Source organism: Schistocerca serialis, chromosome 1 (genome assembly GCF_023864345.2).
Source record: "Schistocerca serialis cubense isolate TAMUIC-IGC-003099 chromosome 1, iqSchSeri2.2, whole genome shotgun sequence".
Taxonomy (NCBI): domain Eukaryota; kingdom Metazoa; phylum Arthropoda; class Insecta; order Orthoptera; family Acrididae; genus Schistocerca; species Schistocerca serialis.
Window position 1 is genome coordinate 97,599,077 of NC_064638.1, and position 20,085 is coordinate 97,619,161.

The window sequence follows — 20,085 nt, forward strand, 5'->3', positions numbered from 1 at the left end:
CAGTAACGCTTTCCTTGCCATTAACAATCTACATTTTATATTCTCTCTACTTCGACCATCATCAGTTATTTTGCTCCGCAAATAGGAAAACTCCTTTACTACTTTAAGTGCCTCATTCCCTAATCTAAATCCCTCAGCATCACCCGACTTAATTCGACTACATTCCATTATCCTCGTTTTGCTTTTGTTGATGTTCATCTTATATCCCCCTTTCAAGACACTATCCATTCCGTTCAAGTGTTCTTCCAAGTCCTTCGCTGTCTCTGAGAGAATTACAATGTCATCGGCGAACCTCAAAGTTTTTACTTCTTCTTTGTGGATTTTAATACGTACTCCGAATTTTTCTTTTGTTTCCTTTACTGCTTGCTCAATATACAGATTGAATAACATCGGGGAGAGGCTACAACCCTGTCTCACTCCCTTCCCAAGCTGTATACATGTTATATAAGTGGAATCCAAGCCCATTTTTATAGCGTTTTCTGTTCTCCCTAGATCCGATGATAGCGGCTTTAGTTTCGGCGAAATCGGTATTCATGGAATAAAAAGAATTCCTGCGCTCTTTGCTACCAGCTTATTGTTTTACAAGCATTTAGATCGCTCCCACATGAGCACAATGTGCTCCCTACAAACCACTCTTTTTATCGTTTTTAGCACATGCTACCAGTTTCGATATCAGGTTCAGGCCCATCCACAACAGTTGTGGCCCGCTGCATACAAGTCTGTTCATTGTGCATGTAAACGGTTGCAGATAGCAGGTTATGCTTGGAGCCTGAAGATGACACCACTTGGTGTCGAAACTGGTAGCATGTGCTAAAAAGAATTTTGGATTCAAGTAGAGCGGCTGGTTTTGTTATCACTACACAATTATTCACATAGTTTTGTTCAAGGAGGCGCAACGTACCTGCGGTGGAATAGTATCTCGAGCAAGAGGGCGACGACGGCGAAGGCGACGCCGTAGACGGGCACGAGCAGCGCCGGGTAGCAGTCGGCGATGCCCACCGACACGAAGCTGCTGCCGCGGCCCGCGGCGCAGCGCGGCTTCCGCGTCGTGTACAGCCGGGACAGCTGGCGGTGCTGCAGGCCGCACTCCCAGATGCGCCGGTACCTGCAGGGCGCGGACAGCATGTGTCTCAGCGAGCCGAGCGCCATGACCGAGTGCGGCGGCACACTGCTCAAGCCACTGGACTAGCATTCGGCAGAAGGCGAGATTTTGCTCCCCATCTCTCTCTCTCTGTCCGAACAAGCCTCGGAAAGCCTAGCGGTACCGACCGACCGCCGTGTCATTCGGAGCCTATAGGCGTTGCTGAATGTGGAGGAGGAAGGACATGCGGTCGGCATGCCACTCTTCTGGCCGCTTTCAGTTTTTGTGACCGGAGCTGCCGCTTCTCTAACGGGCAGCGTCTTAATTGGCCTCACAAGGGGTGAGTGTAGCTCGCTTCCCAAAAGTGTCAAGTGATAGCCAAGCTCGTCATCGCTTAACTTCGATGATCACTCACTAATCAGTCTGGCCTGGCAACGGAAGACAGCAAAACGAAAGCTGAAATTTTAAATTTAGCACTTGAAAAATCCTTCACGCAGAGGATCGTACAAATATACCGCCGTTTGAGTCTCGTACAGATTCCCGTATGGAGGACATAGTGATATACATCCCTGGTGTTGTGAAGCAGCTGAATGGGCTGAAAATAAATAAATCGCCAGGTCCTCATGGGATTCCAATTCGGTTTTACAGAGAGTACTTTACTGCATTGGCTCCTTACTTAGCTTGCATTTATCGCGAATCTCTCGCGCAACGTAAAGTCCCGAGCGACTGGAAAAAAGCGCAGGTGACGCCTCTATATAAGAAGGATAGAAGGACAGATCCTCAAAATTACAGACCAATATCCTTAACATCGATTTGTTGCAGGATTCTCGAACATATTCTCAGTCCGAATATAATGAATTTCCTTCAGACAGATTAGTTGCTGTCCATACATCAGCACGGCTTTAGAAAGCATGGCTCCTGCGAAACGCAACTCGCCCTTTTTTCACATGATATCTTGCGAACCATGGATGAAGGGTATCAGACGGATGCCGTATTCCTTGACTTCCGGAAAGCGTTTGACTCGGTGCCCCACTGCAGACTCCTAAGGTACGAGCATATGGGATTGGTTCCCAAATATTTCAGTGGCTCGTAGACTTCTTAAGTAATAGAACCCAGTACGTTGTCCTCGATGGTGAGCGTTCATCGAAGGTGAGGGTATCATCTGGAGTGCCCCAGTGAAGTGTGGTAGGTCCGCTGTTGTTTTCTACCTACATAAATGATCTTTTGGACAGGGTGGATAGCAATGTGCGGCTCTTTGCTCATGATGCTGTGGTGTACGAGAAGGTGTCGTCGTCGAGTGACTGTAGGAGGATACAAGATGACTTGCACAGGATTTGTGATTGGTGTACAGAATGGCGGCTAACTCTAAATATAGATAAATGTTAATTAATGCAGATGAATAGGAAAAAGAATCCTGTAATGTTTGAATACTCCATTAGTAGTGTAGCCCCTGACACAGTCACGTCGATTAAATATTTGGGCGTAACATTGCAGAGCGATATGAAGTGGGACAAGCATGTAATGGCACTTGTGGGGAAGGCGGATAGTCGTCTTCGGTTCATTAGTAGAATTTTGGGAAGATGTGGTTCATCTGTAAAGGAGACGGCTTATAAAACACTAATACGACCTATTCTTGCGTACTGCTCGAGCGTTTGGGATCCCTATCACGTCGGATTGAGGGAGGACGTAGAAGCAATTCAGAGGCGGGCTGCTAGATTTGTTACTGGTAGGTTTGATCATCACGCGAGTGTTACGGACATGCTTCAGGAACTCGGGTGGGAGTCTCTAGAGGAAAGGAGGCGTTCTTTTCGTGAATCGCTACTGAGCAAATTTAGAGAACTAGCATTTGAGGCTGACAGCAGAACAGTTTTACTGCCGCCAACTTACATTTCGCGGAAATACCACAAAGGTAAGATAAGAGAGATTAGGGCTCGTACGGAGGCATATAAGCAGTCATTTTTCCCTCGTTCTGTTTGGGAGTGGAACAGAGAGAGAATATGCTAGTTGTGGTACGAGGTACCCTCCGCCACGCACCGTATAGTGGATTGCGGAGTATGTAGATGTAGACATGATGGGAACTGGTGTTATCACTGTGGCAAGGCCGTTGGCGCTACTATCTATCTGGGCGACGGGCGAAATACCTTCCCCCCCCCTCCCCCCCCCCCTTCCCATCTACATCTAGGTGATTACTCAGTTATTCACAATAAAGTGCCTGGCAGTGTGTTCAGTGAACCACCATCAAGCTCTCTTTACCGTTCCACTCTCGAACGGCGGGCGAGAAAAACGAACACTTAATTTTTTCGGTGCGAGCCCTGATTTCTCTCACGTTATCGTGATGATCATTTCTCCCTATGTAGGTGGGTGCCAACAGGTTGTTTTCGCACTCGGAGGAGAAAACTCGTGATTGAAATTTTATGAGAAGATCACGTCGCAATGAAAAAGGCCTTTGTTTTAATGATTGCCACTCCAATTCACGTATCATGTCTGTGGCACTATCTCCCCTATTTCGCGATAATACAAAACGAGCTGCCTTTCTTTGAACTTTTTCGATGTCATCTATCAGTCCCACCTCATGCGGATCCCACACCGCACAATAATACTCCAGTATAGGGCGGACATGCGTAAGGCAAGCAGTCTCTTTAGTAAATCTGTTGCACCTTCTAAGTCTTCTGCCATTGAATCGCAGTCTTTGGTTTCCTCTACCCACAACATTTTCTATGAGATCGTTCCAATTTATGTTATTTGTAATTGTAATCCCTCAGTATTTAGTTGAATTTACAGCCTTCAGATTTGTGTGACTTATCGCGTAATCGAAATTTAGCTGATTTTCTTTAGTACTCATGTGAATAACTGCACATTTTTCTTTATTCCGGGTCATCTGCCATTTTTCGCACCATACAGATATCTTATCTAAATAATTTTGCGATTCGTTTTGGTCATCTGATGACTTTAGAAGACGGCAAATGACAGCATCATTTGCAAGCAATCTAAGACGGCTACTCAGATTGTCTCGTATGTCGTTAATATACACCAGGAACAATAGAGGGCCTATAACTTCCATGGCGAACGCTGGATATTACTTCTGTTTTATTCGATGACTTTCCGTCTATTACTGCGAACTGTGATCTTTCTGACAGGAAATCACGAATCCAGTAGTACAACTCAGGCGATATTCCATAGACACGCAGTTTGTTTCGAAGACGTTTGTGAGGATCAGTATGGAAAGTCTTCCGGAAATCTAAAAATATGGAATCAATTTGACATCCCCTGTCGATAGCGCTCATTACTTCATGGGTACAAAGAGCTAGTTGTGTTTCACAAGAACTATATTTTCTGAATCTGTGCTGACTATGTGTCAATAAATCGCTTTTTCGAGGTATTTCATGATGTTCGAATACAGTGTATGTTCCAAAACCCTACTGCAAATCGACGTTAGTGATATGGGCCTGTAATTCAGCGGATTACTCCTGCTTCCCTTTTTGGGTATTGGTGTGACTTGAGCAATTTTCCACTCTTTAAATAACGATCTTTCTGCGAGCGAGAATTGAAGATGAATCTAGCCAGCCGAAAAATGCTCTTATCGGAGGACAAGAACGCAAATATGTTCCTGTTTATTCAAAAGACTCTCACTGAAAAATGCGGTACCAGCTGCTTCATTCTACGTCCCTCAGCACCTTAAAAAATTTTCGCGTGCTTCATCACGATGAAAGGCAAGAACTCCCTGTTATTATTGATAAATGATAAAATTGTATATGACTAACACAAACAAATTTTATACGTAAGTTCGACGAAGTATTAAAATGATGTCTGATATATTTTTGTTTTGCCGTTTTTTTATTTTACCTTTCTATTGAGGAAGTTGCGTTTCCGGCGCTATGTGGTAAATCTGGGTTGTTTTCGTTATTTTTGCATCTGCATGTACGTGGATACTCTGAAATCACATTTCAGTGCTTGGAAGAGGGTTCATCGAACCACCTTCACAATTTTGCAATCTTGAACTGCGCGCGGAAAAAGAAGAATATCTTTGGGCAGAAACATCCCTTTGTTTCTAGTTACAAACCAAAAATTTTCGAATAAGACATGAAACAGTCATTGACAATTTCAGTTTTGTTATAAATACTGTTTATTCTTAACTAACGGACAGGAGAGTAACTTCGCGGAACAAAAGTGTTCTGTAGGTTACCCAGCTCTTTATCGACTGAAGCGCCAAAGAAACTGGAATAGCCTTGCGTATGCCAATACAGAGATTTGTAAATAGGCAGAATATGTCGCTGCGGTCGGCAACGCCTATGTAAGACAACAGGTGTCTGATAGCAGTTGTTAGATCAGTTACTGCTGCTACAAAGGCACTGAGTTTGAACGTGATGTTATAGGCGGCGAACGAGCGATGGGAGACAGCATCTCCTAGGTAGTGATGAAGCTGGAATTCTCCCGTACGATCCTTTCACGAGTGTACCGTGAATATCAGGAATCCGGTAAAACATCAAATCTCCGACATCGCTGCGGCCGGATAAAGATCCTGCAATAACGGGACCAACAAACGACTGAAGAGAATCGTTCAATCTGACTGAAGTGCAACCTTTCCGCAAATGCTGCAGATTTCAACGCTGGGTCATCAACAAGTGTCAGCGTGCGAAACATTCAAAGAAACATCATACACTCCTGGAAATGGAAAAAAGAACACATTGACACCGGTGTGTCAGACCCACCACACTTGCTCCGGACACTGCGAGAGGGCTGTACAAGCAATGATCACACGCACGGCACAGCGGACACACCAGGAACCGCGGTGTTGGCCGTCGAATGGCGCTAGCTGCGCAGCATTTGTGCACCGCCGCCTTCAGTGTCAGCCAGTTTGCCGTGGCATACGGAGCTCCATCGCAGTCTTTAACACTGGTAGCATGCCGCGACAGCGTGGACGTGAACCGTATGTGCAGTTGACGGACTTTGAGCGAGGGCGTATAGTGGGCATGCGGGAGGCCGGGTGGACGTACCGCCGAATTGCTCAACACGTGGGGCGTGAGGTCTCCACAGTACATCGATGTTGTCGCCAGTGGTCGGCGGAAGGTGCACGTGCCCGTCGACCTGGGACCGGACCGCCGCGACGCACGGATGCACGCCAAGACCGTAGGATCCTACGCAGTGCCGTAGGGGACCGCACCGCCACTTCCCAGCAAATTAGGGACACTGTTGCTCCTGGGGTATCGGCGAGGACCATTCGAAACCGTCTCCATGAAGCTGGGCTACGGTCCTGCACACCGTTAGGCCGTCTTCCGCTCCCGCCCCAACATCGTGCAGCCCGCCTCCAGTGGTGTTGCGACAGGCGTGAATGGAGGGACGAATGGAGACGTGTCGTCTTCAGCGATGAGAGTCGCTTCTGCCTTTGTGACAATGATGGTCGTATGCGTGTTTGGCGCCGTGCAGGTGAGCGCCACAATCAGGACTGCATACGACCGAGGCACACAGGGCCAACACCCGGCATCATGGTGTGGGGAGCGATCTCCTACACTGGCCGTACACCACTGGTGATCGTCGAGGGGACACTGGATAGTGCACGGTACATCCAAACCGTTATCGAACCCATCGTTCTACCATTCCTAGACCGGCAAGGGAACTTACTGTTCCAACAGGACAATGCACGTCCGCATGTATCCCGTGCCACCCAGCGTGCTCTAGAAGGTGTAAGTCAACTACCCTGGCCAGCAAGATCTCCGGATCTTGGGACTGGATGAAGCGTCGTCTCACGCGGTCTGCACGTCCAGCACGAACGCTGGTCCAACTGAGGCGCCAGGTGGAAATGGCATGGCAAGCCGTTCCACAGGACTACATCCAACATCTCTACGATCGTCTCCATGGGAGAATGGCAGCCTGCATTGCTGCGAAAGGTGGATATACACTGTACTAGTGCCGACATTGTGCATGCTCTGTTGCCTGTGTCTATGTGCCTGTGGTTCTGTCAGTGTGATCATGTGATGTTTCTGACCCCAGGAATGTGTCAATAAAGTTTCCCCTTCCTGGGACAATGAATTCACGGTGTTCTTATTTCAATTTCCAGGAATGTAGAAATGGGCTTTCGGAGCCGAAGGTCCACTCGTGTACCCTTGATGGCTGCACGACACAAAGCCTTATGCGTCGTCTGGACCCGTCAACACCGACATTGGACTGTTGATGACTGGAAACATGTTGCCTGGACGGACGAGTCTCGTTTCAAATTGTATCGAGTGGTCGGATGTGTATGGGTATGAAGGCAACCTCATGAATCCACTGAGCCTGTATGTCAGCAAGGGACTGTTCAGGCTGGCGGAAACGCTGAAATGATGTGGGCCGTGTGCAGTTGGAGTGATATGGGGCCCATGATAAGACTAGATATGACCCTGATAGGTGACATGTACGTAAGCATCCTGTCTGATCACCTGCTTCCATTCACGTCCATTGTGCATTCCGACGGACTTTGGCAAGTCCAGCAGGACAATGCGACACCCCACAGTCCAGAGTTGTTACTGAGTGGCTCAGGAACACTCTTCCGAGTTTAAACACGTCCGCTGGCCGCCATAAACATTATTGGGCATATCTGGGATGCCGTGAAACGTGCTGTTAAGAAGAGGTCTCCATCTCCTTGTACTCTTAGGGATTTATGAACAGCTCTCCAGGATTCATGGTGTCAGTTCCCTCCAGCACTACTTCAGACATTAGTCGAGTCCATGCCACTTCGTGGTGCGGCACTTGTGGGTGCTCGGGATGCCGTACATAATATTAAGCAGTTGTACCAGTTTCTTTGGCTCTTCAGAGTATATCCTCACTCAGTTTATAGACGGTTCATCGCCTCTGGTTTTTAGGGGAATCTAGTAAAATATTGATCTCGTATGTAAATATAGCAATCAATGTGAGGTAACACCCAACAGCTGTGCAACACACCTAATGTACAGGCAACGCGGACACGACCTTAACTGACCAAAGCTACTAGGAAGACTGCAGCAGCCTACGCTTACTTACGGTAGTCCATGGTAGCCTGTGGTAGTTTTACAACTCTTGCGTTGAACACGATTGCCACACTCACCTTTTGCAGCCATAGCCGAGCACTGTATCTCCACAGGACATTTTATGGATTATTCTGCCCCAGAAATCTTGTCTCCGATGAGATCCTTCCGGTTTTCAGTTATCGAGAAATTAATGGAAAAACGTTTGATGACAGTTCCTATTAATCCGGATGGAGGCTTTGAATTGGAGAAGACATGGGAACTGGCGATTTCTTTAATTTCTTCGGAAAGGTAATGTGTTACACTTAATGACAAATCTAATTACTATTAATATTATTACGGTGACATCAGAATTTTAAATCGGACCCCCAATCTGACTGAAGGCATACACGCAATATCACCATTATGCATGAGACTTCACGCCTCAGATGGAGCAGTACTCTAAGACGGAGCTAAAATCGACAGACTGCGCTAACAATGCAATAACCTAAGTACACACATAAAAATAAAAGTTTTGCATCACCCCGCTTCCCAAAACTCCTGAAGACAGACGTTGACTGTCGATATTGTATCACGGACGCAGTCCCTTTGACTGCTCACAGATGTCACTAAACCGCCCAAAGATGTAAACAACCATGCATGAACAGCGCCTATTAGACGGAGGGGGTCCGACAGCTGATCAGCTCCAGCCATTCCACCAGGAAGGAGGTACACGGCTCGTGTTGTCTGTAGTTCAACCATGCCTATACGGTCAATACGGCGGTTCGATCGCGTCCGCATTGTTACTTTGTGCCAGGAAGGACTCTCAACAAGGTAAGTGTCGAGGCGTCTCGGAGTGAACCAAAGCGATGTTGCTCGGTCATGGAGAAGATACAGAGAGACAGGAGCTGTCGATGACATGCCTCGCTCAGACCGCGCAAGGGGCAGTGGATGATCGCTGCCTACGGATTATGGCTCGGAGGAACCCTGATAGCAGCCCCACCATGTTGAATAACGCTTTTCGTGCAGCCACATGGCGCCGTGTTACGACTCAAACTGTGAGCAATAGGCTGCATGATGCGCAACTTCACTCCCGACGTGGCGAGGTCCATCTTTGCAACCATTACACCATACAGCGCGGTACAGATGGGCCCAACGTCGGAGACGTGTTTGGAGGCAACCCGGTCAGGTCGAACGCCATAGACACACTGTACAGCGAGTGCAGCAAGGTGGAGGTACCCTGCTGTTTTGGGGTGGCATTATGTGGGGCCAACGTACGCCATCGGGGTCATTGAAGGCGTCGTAACGGCTGTACGATACGTGAACGCCATCCTCCGACCGATAGTGCAACCATATCGGCAGCATATTGGCGAGGCATTCGTCTTCATGGACGACAATTCGCGCCACAATCGTGCACATCTTGTGAATGACTTCCTTTAGGATAACGACATCGCTCGACTAGAGTGGGAAGCATGTTCTCCGGACATGAACCCTATCGAAAATGCCTGGGATAGATTGAAAAGGGCCGTTTATGGACGACGTGACCCACCAACCACTATGAGGGATCCACGCGGAATCGCCGTTGAGGAGTGGGACAATATGGACCAACAGTGCCTGGATGAACTTGTAGATAGCATGCCACGACGAATACAGGCATGCATCAATGCAAGAGGACGTGCTACTGGGTGTTAGAGGTACCGGTGTGTAAAGCAATCTGGGCCACCACCTCTGAAGGTCTCACTGTATGGTGGTACAACATGCAATGCATGGTTTTCCAGAGCAATAAAATGGGAGGAAGTGATGTTTAAGTTGAGTTCTATCCCAATTTTCCGTACAGGTTCCGAAACTCTCGGAACCGAGGTGATGCAAACCTTTTTGATGCGTGTACGTAAGCCCCCACATAAATTATTAGTATAAACTTAGCAACATTCTCCAGTGTAAAATTTTCGCCTCAAGATGGCTGAATCATTGTCACCCGAAACATCGTGCCAAGACGTCAGCGGCACCTGGGTGCGATCGCAAAACTTCATCTGAGATGGTCGGTGGTGTAGGATGACACACATCACCATTCTCCTACTAAGGTACTACGTATTTGAAAAAAGAAAAGAAAGAACATTCTTTTCTTCTGGTTAATCTTTGTAAAAGTTCAGTGTCAGAGAAAACAGAACCACATCCAGAGTGAGATTTTCACTCTGCAGCGGAGTGTGCGCTGATATGAAACTTCCTGGCAGATTAAAACTATGTGCCGGACCGAGAGTCGAACTCGGGACCGTCGCCTTTCGCAGGCAAGTGCTGTTCCAACTGAGCTACCCAAGCACGACTCACGCCCCGTCCTCACAGCTTCACTTCTGCCAGTACCTCGTCTCCTACCTTCCAGACTTTACCTGCGAACCTTGCAGAACTAGCACTCCCGAAAGAAAGGATATTGCGGAGACATGGCTTTCTTTTTTTTTTTTTTTTTCATCAGTCTACTGACTGGTTTGATGCGGCCCGCCACAAATTCCTTTCCTGTGCTAACCTCTTCATCTCAGAGTAACACTTGCAACCTACGTCCGCAATTATTTGCTTGACGTATGCCAATCTCTGTCTTCTTCTACAGTTTTTGCCCTCTACAGCTCCCTCTAGTACCATGGAAGTCATTCCCTCATGTCTTAGCAGATGTCCTATCACCCTGTCCCTTCTCCTTATCAGTGTTTTCCACATATTCCTTTCCTCTCCGATTCTGCGTAGAACCTCCTCATTCCTTACCTTATCACTCCACCTAATTTTCAACATTCGTCTATAGCACCACATCTCAAATGCTTCGATTCTCTTCTGTTCCGGTTTTCCCACAGTCCATGTTTCACTACCATACAATGCTGTACTCCAGACGTACATCCTCAGAAATTTCTTCCTCAAATTAAGGCCTGTATTTGATATTAGTAGACTTCTCTTGGCCAGAAATGCCTTTTTTGCCATAGCGAGTCTGCTTTTGATGTCCACCTTGCTCCGTCCGTCATTGGTTATTTTACTGCCTAGGTAGCAGATTTCCTTAACTTCATTGACTTCGTGACCATCAATCCTGATGTTAAGTTTCTCGCTGTTCTCATTTCTACTACTTCTCATTACCTTCGTCTTTCTCCGATTTACTCTCAAACCATACTGTATACTCATTAGACTGTTCATTCCGTTCAGCAGATCATTTAATTCTTCTTCACTTTCACTCAGGATAGCAATGTCATCAGCGAATCGTATCATTGATATCCTTTCACCTTGTATTTTAATTCCACTTCTGAACCTTTCTTTTATTTCCATCATTGCTTCCTCGATGTACAGATTGAAGAGTAGGGGCGAAAGGCTACAGCCTTGTCTTACACCCTTCTTAATACGAGCACTTTGTTCTTGATCGTCCACTCTTATTATTCCCTCTTGGTTGTTGTACATATTGTATATGACCCGTCTCTCCCTATAGCTTACCCCTACTTTTTTCAGAATCTCGAACAGCTTGCACCATTTTATATTGTCGAACGCTTTTTCCAGGTCGACAAATCCTATGAAAGTGTCTTGATTTTTCTTTAGCCTTGCTTCCATTATTAGCCATAACGTCAGAATTGCCTCTCTCGTCCCTTTACTTTTCCTAAAGCCAAACTGATCGTCACCTAGCGCATTCTCAATTTTCTTTTCCATTCTTCTGTATATTATTCTTGTAAGCAGCTTCGATGCATGAGCTGTTAAGCTGATTGTGCGATAATTCTCGCACTTGTCAGCTCTTGCCGTCTTCGAAATTGTGTGGATGATGCTTTTCCGAAAGTCAGATGGTATGTCGCCAGACTCATATATTCTACATTCCAACGTGAATAGTCGTTTTGTTGCCACTTCCCACAATGATTTTAGAAATTCTGATGGAATGTTATCTATCCCTTCTGCCTTATTTGACCGTAAGTCCTCCAAAGCTCTTTTAAATTCCGATTCTAATACTGGATCCTAAATCGACTCCTGTTTCTTCTTCTATCACATCAGACAAATCTTCACCCTTATAGAGGCTTTCAATGTATTCTTTCCACCTATCTGCTCTCTCCTCTGCATTTAACAGTGAAATTCCCGTTGCACTGTTAATGTTACCACCGCTGCTTTTTAAGGCCACCAAAGGTTGTTTTGACTTTCCTGTATGCTGAGTCTGTCCTTCCGACAATCATATTCTTTTCGATGTCTTCACATTTTTCCTGCAGCCATTTCGTCTTAGCTTCGCTGCACTTCCTATTTATTTCATTCCTCAGCGACTTGTATTTCTGTATTCCTGATTTTCCCGGAACATGTTTGTACTTCCTCCTTTGATCAATCAACTGAAGTATTTCTTCTGTTACCCATGGTTTCTTCGCAGCTAACTTCTTTGTACCTATGTTTTCCTTCCCAACTTCTGTGATGGCCCTTTTTAGAGATGTCCATTCCTCTTCAACTGTACTGCCTACTTCGCTATTCCTTATTGCTGTATCTATAGCGTTAGAGAACTTCAAACGTATCTCGTCATTCCTTAGTACTTCCGTATCCCACTTCTTTGCGTATTGATTCTTCCTGACTAATATCTTGAACTTCAGCCTACTCTTCATCACTGCTTTATTGTGATTTGAGTCTATATCTGCTCCTGGGTACGCCTTACAGTCCAGTATCTGATTTCGGAATCTCTGTCTGACTATGATGTAATCTAATTGAAATCTTCCCGTATCTCCCGGCCTTTTCCAAGTATACCTCCTCCTCTTGTGATTCTTGAACAGGGTATTCGCTATTACTAGCTGAAACTTGTTACAGAACTCAATTAGTCTTTCTCCTCTTTCGTTCCTTGTCCCAAGCCCATATTCTCCTTTAACCTTTTCTTCTACTCCTTCCCCTACAACTGCATTCCAGTCGCCCATGACTATTAGATTTTCGTCCCCCTGTACATAGTGCATTACACTTTCAATATCCTCATACACTTTCTCTATCTGTTCATCTTCAGCTTGCGACGTCGGCATGTATACCTGAACTATCGTTGTCGGTGTTGGTCTGCCTTAGGTATGTTTCCAGAATGAGATTTTCACTCTGCAGCGGAGTGTGCGGCACACAGTTTTAATCTGCCAGGAAGTTTCAGAACCAAATCGTCCGGTAATTTATAATCAGAAGCACAATAGTTTTCTTTTTTTTTTTGATTGATTTTGGTTGAGAGCGGCGGCGACACTCACGCTATCTTGAACATCTCCTTGTAGGCGCCGTTCTTCTGCACGGCGATGTATGGGTGTATGAGCTGCAGGAAGGGGATGGCCTGCAGGCCGCACTTCTCCTCCTCGCGGAACGTCTCCTGCACCAGCTGCCAGGCGGGGCTCAGCTCCGAGTGGAAGGCGAACGGCTCGGTGCGCATGCGCCGCACGCCCTCCTCCAGCGTCATGAAGTGCGGTTCGGAGCCCGGGGGTGCCACCTTCTGCCGGTACAGCGCGCGCCGCACCGGTTCATCTGCCGCCTGCGGCACACGACGGTGGTTTGTACGGTGAGGATACAGTCTCAGATCAAGGCGTACCTTTCTGCTTACTTAGATCTGATGGATTAACACTTGGATAGGAACAAACACAGTGCGCTCAGGGGAACAACCACATGGGAGGTGGATGGGCGGTTCGAACATCCGCCTGTGGGGCGAATATAGCTTTTTTCTGCCATTTACTAATCCATTGTTGAATTTTGGATTTACGTAAAAAGTTTTGTGCAATATTTTAGTTACACACAAATAACGAAGAGAATCACTTCAGTAATCTTGAGATAAACTAATTCCTGCATGTCTCAGTTTACAGAGCGTATTGCTTAAAAGCTGCAAGTGTTACATTTAAACTTACTTAAATAAAACAACTTAGTATTAATAAAACTCCATAATACATCGTAATATACATTATCAAATTTAATTAGTCATTCATACCTATTGTAAATGTTCAATATCGTCATAGACGTATTAATGAAACAGAAGTGCTATAGTAAAGTAAACATCAGTCCAGCTGTGCTCCAAACGGACTTTGGCAGAAATTTCTTCCTCAAATTAAGAGTTAGGTTTGACACTATTAGACTTCTCCTGGCCAGGAATTCCCTTATTGCCAGTGCTAGTCTGCTATTACACGACAATAATTCGCCAAAAAAAAAGAAAAAAAGAAAAAAAACTTATTGCCATCTTCAGGTGGTTCCTGATGACCGCTACTCCACTCCTGTCGGCGATCTATGTATGTTGGCCGTTAGCCCCTCCACCACTCCGCCCCTAATGCTATCCTCGAGGCGGCCAAGTTGGACGGTGGCGGTGGTCGGAGTAGCTGCCCGCGGCTCTGAACGATTCCAGTGTACGCGCTATCGCGGTCGGATACAGACCTCACTGTTCGGAAAGTTTTTTTTTTTTTTTTTTTTTTTTCCCTAGGCTCAGTGCAGGGTTCCACGTCCGACTCTATCGTACGCCACTATCTTTATTGATTACACTATATTGGACCCTGATTTCAAAGACGTTTTTATCACGCATTCCCAGAAGGAGGAAGATTCCCTAAGTATTTTAGTGTTGTTGTAGCCCATAGTATGGCCATGGAGTCATCACGAGATGACCCTGCTGGACTCCCGAGAATTCTACAACTCAGAAATACGTCAGGAGAACGTGGGATACCTTCGGGATGAGTTAGAATGTTGACTTCAGTCCAGACCTTATCGTCCTACGTCACTTCTTTTTCTGGTTTCGGTTCTTGAGGAGGAATGGGCCGCTATTCTTCGACGGACATTCCAACACCTCACGGAAAAAGTATCCCCAGTAGAGTTTTGATACTGTGCTGGTGGTTATAATGCTTTGCCATTCATTTCGTAAAACATCAATACTTAAATTGACAGAAACTCCTGGTTTACTTGACTAACTGGTTTCATTGACTTATTACCGGGAAGAAGTGCCTGTTGTAGACGATGTCGTGGACGCCGAGCCCGAGCGGGCTGTAGAGCAGGTCGGCGAGCGTCCGGATGGAGGTGGTGGTGGACTGCAGCAGCACCACGATGCTGGCCGAGTAGGAGGTGTACAGGAACATCACCGTCACCAGCAGGGACAACGTCACGATGCGGCCCGGCACGCCGCGGCTCTCTGCTGGGGAACCTGTGGAAGAGGAGACCGAGCCAGTGCTGCCGGATTCTCGCGATCCCCACTACCACATACTGGCGCCAGCAGAAGAATATTCGGCACTGGTTCAGAGTACGAAGTGTGAAATACCGCGACGCGGTATACGTGGATCGAATGAGATGTCTGCTAGAGGCGTTCCGGGGTAGAATTTTACATTAACGTAACTAAGGGCGGAAACGCTCAGTTCAGACTCAAAGTAACTGGAAGTGATGTTAAGTTGAAACAGAAAACGAAACCATTTTTCTGTCTCAAACGATAATCTTAAATGAACTCTGTTTCACAAAGTGTGAGAAGTACAGAGAGAATGTCTGAATGTAGCAAAGCACTCCGTCTAAAGGCCCATCGGCACCATCCGGCCGCCGTGTCATCCTCAGTTGAGGATGCGGATAGGAGGGGCGTGGGGTCAGCACACCGCTCTCCCGGTCGTTATGATGGTTTTCTGTGACCGGAGCCGCTACTATTCGGTCGAGTAGTTCCTCAATTGGCATCACGAGGCTGAGTGCACCCCGTAAAATGGCAACAGCGCATGGCGGCCCGGATGGTCACCCATCCAAGTACCGGCCACGCCCAACAGCGCTTAACTTTGGGGAACCGGTGTATCCACTGCGGCAAGGCCGTTGGCTCTGAATGTAGACTTTCGTGTTATATTCTACTGATGAAAAGCCCTTGCGTTTCCAGGTGTGACACACGCAATATCTTTCCACTTTGGCCGGCTGGTGTGGCCGAGCGGTTCTAGGCGCTACAGTCTGGAACCGCGCGACCGCTACGGTCGCAGATTCGAATCCTGCCTCGGGCATGGATGTGTGTGATGTCCTTAGGTTAGTTAGGTTTAAGTAGTTTTAAGTTCTAGGGGACTGATGACCTCAGATGTTGAGTCTCATAGTGCTCAGAGCCAATTTTTTTTTTCCACTTTGCGTGAAGGTGCTGGGTACTACACTCGTCGAAACGTCCCGATATCTCAACACTACAACCCGGCTGGCATCCGTAGAGATTTTTGTTAGCAAGGAGAGAAGTCTGCAAGCAACCTTCGTCAAAAATAGCAGGAATTCGAGGAGTAGTGAACCAATGAAACCAGTAAGCCAGCGTGGCAGGTAGCAAATCTCTCGCTCGTCAAAATTAAAGGGAATGCCTTTGGACTACGTGAAGGATCAGTAACAATAAGAACCCGCAGTAACGTTCTCCTGATTCGGAGGCTAATGGGTGAAACATACTGAGCGAGGGAATAACAGAACAAAGTTAGGCGATGCAGGTTGTCCAATTATAGCTGTCTAATCAAAATTATCCGGACACCTATTTGTGGACGTTAACATTGGATGTGTCCATTCTTCGTCTTTACGGTATAACTCTGCTGGGGTACACTCATTGAGGCATCTTAAAATCTGTTGAGGAATGGCAGTCCATTCTCTCACTGAGGCATCTTAATATCTGCGATGGAATGGTAGCCCATTCTTCCTCATGAGCGAAAGGATTGATGTACACTGGGGTCTGGAGCGAATTCGACATTATAACTAATCCCGAAGGTGCCTCATTGGGTTGAGGTCGTGACTCTGGGCAGGCCAGTTCACTTCAGGGATGTTATTGTCCACACACCATTGCCTCACAGATGCTGCTTTATGACAGCGTGCATAGCTATGCTAATACAATTACCGACTACGAACAGTTCCTCTATTGTACTTAATACAAAATTTTGTAAACCGTGTTCATATCCTTCCGTATTCAGTGTTTTCTTTAGCGGAATAAGCGGATGACACTCTAACCACTAAAAACAACAGCATACCGTAACACCACTTCCTCCCTAGTTCAGCGTTGACACTACACATGATAGCAACTAACGTTCTAGGACAGTCGTTCTCAACCCTTCTGAGATCATTAGCCCCCCCCTCCCCTCCCTCTCCCAAAGTGCAATCAGATATTAGCAAGTACCTTACCTCCCCTCTCCCCCCCCCCCCAACCCCTCCCCCCACTATCATCAACATTAGCGCCTAACTTAACTTTAAAAATAAAAAAGAATTTTCTTTCAACACAGTCATTTTTAAAATTACGAAAGGTATGTATTTAGTTTTTCCAGATGTTTATTTAAATGGAGCTGATGAATAAATGAGATGACTAGTACTGTTTATTTCCAACAACCTGTTTATAGAATGATGAAGCTAATCTCAGGAACGACCCGCCAGGGTAGCCGAGAGCGCTAATGCGCTGCTTCCTGAACTCGGATAGGCGCGCCGGCCCCAGATAGAATAAGCCCTGCGGATCAACGACGAGGGCCGGTATGCCGGCCAGCCTGGATGTGGTTTTTAGGCGGATTTCGACATCCCGCTATTTGAATACAGGGCTGGTCCCCAAGTTCTGCCTCAGTTACACGACTCACAGACATTTGAAAACGTTCGCGCTATTTCATGACTTACACTAGACGCAGACAGATGGGGTACACTACTTCCGTCCTGGGGGGTTCGGGATGTCGGTAGGAAGGCCATCTGGCCATCCTCTGCAATTAACACTGCCAAATCCGTCAAAACAAAGCCGACCCTGCGTTGGAGCGGGACGAAGACCCGAGAACGAAAGAAAGAAAAGAAGCTAATCTCAGGAGCAGACAGAGGGCAGGCAGTTGTTACGGGACAAGCTTCCCCTACACAGGCCCTCTCCTTAACGACAGTTGCTTCGCTCACCCCCTGTACACAACCTAATATCAACCACATTAAAAGGTGTCTACTATGCTTTGACCTACTGTTTGGAAATCACGTGATTGGCGGAAACTGGAAGACTTGACGCTGGCAAAGTTTTGTGTCTGACCACCGCCACTAATAATAATAATAGTAATAACAGTACGGGCCCCACAGCAGTGTAGTACAGTAGTCTGTCATGTGTTGTGTGTCAGTTTAATTTTGTGGAGTAAATAATGAAGCAAATTGCAATGCATTGTTGGAACAACCTACAACTCGGGGAAGGCATTTCCATGCGCTATTTAAGCATGCTCCATGTGATATATGTGTTTCAGTTTCACTGTCGTAGATGCATGGTACAAAGTATGTGTGTAGTACACGGACTGTGTCAGGAAGATGTTGTTCATACATTCGTTTCACAACAAGAACCTCCACCAAACTGTGTTACAGGCTAATTCATGCATTTGGAAAAAAGGTAATTATCAGGTAACTTATATAATCAGTATTACAGTTTTACAAAATAGTGATAATAGTACTGAGCTTTTAAAAGTCATCCAAATACAGTTGAATCCATTTGTTTTTACCCTCAGAAAATTACATTTTACCCTCCAGGGGGTAATTATCCCCAGATTGATAACCACTCTTACAGAGGCATTCGCTGAACACAAACACTTTCTGTAGCTGGGATTCACAGTCATAAAAGATTTTTTGAAGGACATCATCTTTACGCCAGTGTGTGCTATAAGTTTTTCTTACACTATTACAATTTCGGTCTTATGTCATTATCAAAGCCATAATATCAGCACTTGATAATGGCCTAAGGCCGAAATTGCAGTAGTGTAATAAAAACTTAAAACAGTCACTGGCGTAAAGATGATGTTCTTCAGCAAACACTTTCATCGGACTGCCACACGGTCCAGTGGCTTTTCTCTTTACACCACCATAATCGTCGTTTTTAGCACTGCCTACAGAAATGTGTGGCTTATTACGACTTGCTCGATCATTTTATACTACTGTTTTTAACCCTTTACGCGCAGTTACTGTGCTAACTGGACTACTGGCAGCATTCTGTAACCTGTGAGTGAGTCTTTCTACTGACTTCATCTGATTTTTATAGCCACAGTTTGCAATGCTCGAGGATCCCTGTCGGTCAGTATATCACGACTGGCAGGTGATGCTTTAGCTGTGGTTGTTCCCGCGCTTTACTCTTCACAGTCAGATTACCGACAGTCTACTTGGGCATCTTTAGAATGGTTGAAACGTCCCAGATGGATTTGTTGCCCATGTGACGTCCAATGAAAAAACAGGTCAACTTTCGAAGTCACTGAGGTGTTCTGACCGACCATCCTGCTGTTACTGCTGTTCTGCTGGAAATACAATACTCCCCATCTCCTTTCATACTGAAAGGATTGCCTGTAGTGACATCTAGTGATCAATTCCGCATCAAAATGGGGACATTTATGATCATATCGTATACAAAATTTGACTGTTTCTTTTTAAGCGCGGACGTTCGTAATCTTTCCCTGACCGTAGGAGAAGGAAGGAAGTGAGATTACCTGAAATTTAAAACTTTCCCGGCGTAAAGACTGTTCTATAAAATTTCGGGAGAACTGCAGGATGCCTGCAACTTGCTGGTACGGTATTTCGGCGCAGAGTCTTGTGTCTGTCTTCAGGTGAATACTGACGAGCAAGAAGACTCTAAGCTCCTCTATTTAAGATCCCGCCGGGACATGCGTGGTGTTCTAATTGGCAGTGCGCATGCGCTGCTTGAGCACATGTGCTTGTGTTGCAAGTCTGTGCGCTGCTTTACGTACCTTCCGTGGTGAAAAATGGTTCTGAGCACTATGGGACTTAACTTCTGAGGTCATCAGTCCCCTACAACTTAGAACTACTTAAACCTAACTAACCTAAGGACATCACACACGTCCATGCCCGAGGCAGGATTCGAACCTGCGACCGTAGCACTCGCGCGGTTCCGGACTGAAGCGCCTAGAACCGCTCGGCCACCACGGCCGGCTTCGTGGTGAAAGCTCGCCTCTTCGACAGCAAAACGATCGATTGTTTCGCACGGTAAGATCGCAGGACTACGTCGATTATACAGAGCACGCAGCTTTCCTGCAGTAGTGTCCCATGCAGAATTTAACTGGACACCGCCGTCATGATTGATTCATAAGGGTGTGAGACAGTCGTATTTCCACTGATTCATTGCTGATTGAGCTCTAAAAGTTTGACTATGGTTCACAATTTTTGTTTCAT

At 46.3% G+C, this 20,085-nt stretch overlaps 1 protein-coding gene across 1 annotated transcript in view; it reads right to left on the reverse strand.

Moving 5' to 3' along the window:
* Positions 1-20,085, reverse strand: part of LOC126421372 (probable glutamate receptor) — a 145,414-nt gene that overhangs the window by 43,483 nt on the left and 81,846 nt on the right. The window contains exons 6-8 of the mRNA XM_050087239.1: positions 14,937-15,145; positions 13,233-13,507; positions 902-1,105 (exon numbers count right to left, since the gene is read on the reverse strand). Coding sequence (XP_049943196.1) covers positions 902-1,105; positions 13,233-13,507; positions 14,937-15,145 — 688 coding nt within the window. The remainder of the gene's footprint in view (positions 1-901; positions 1,106-13,232; positions 13,508-14,936; positions 15,146-20,085) is intronic.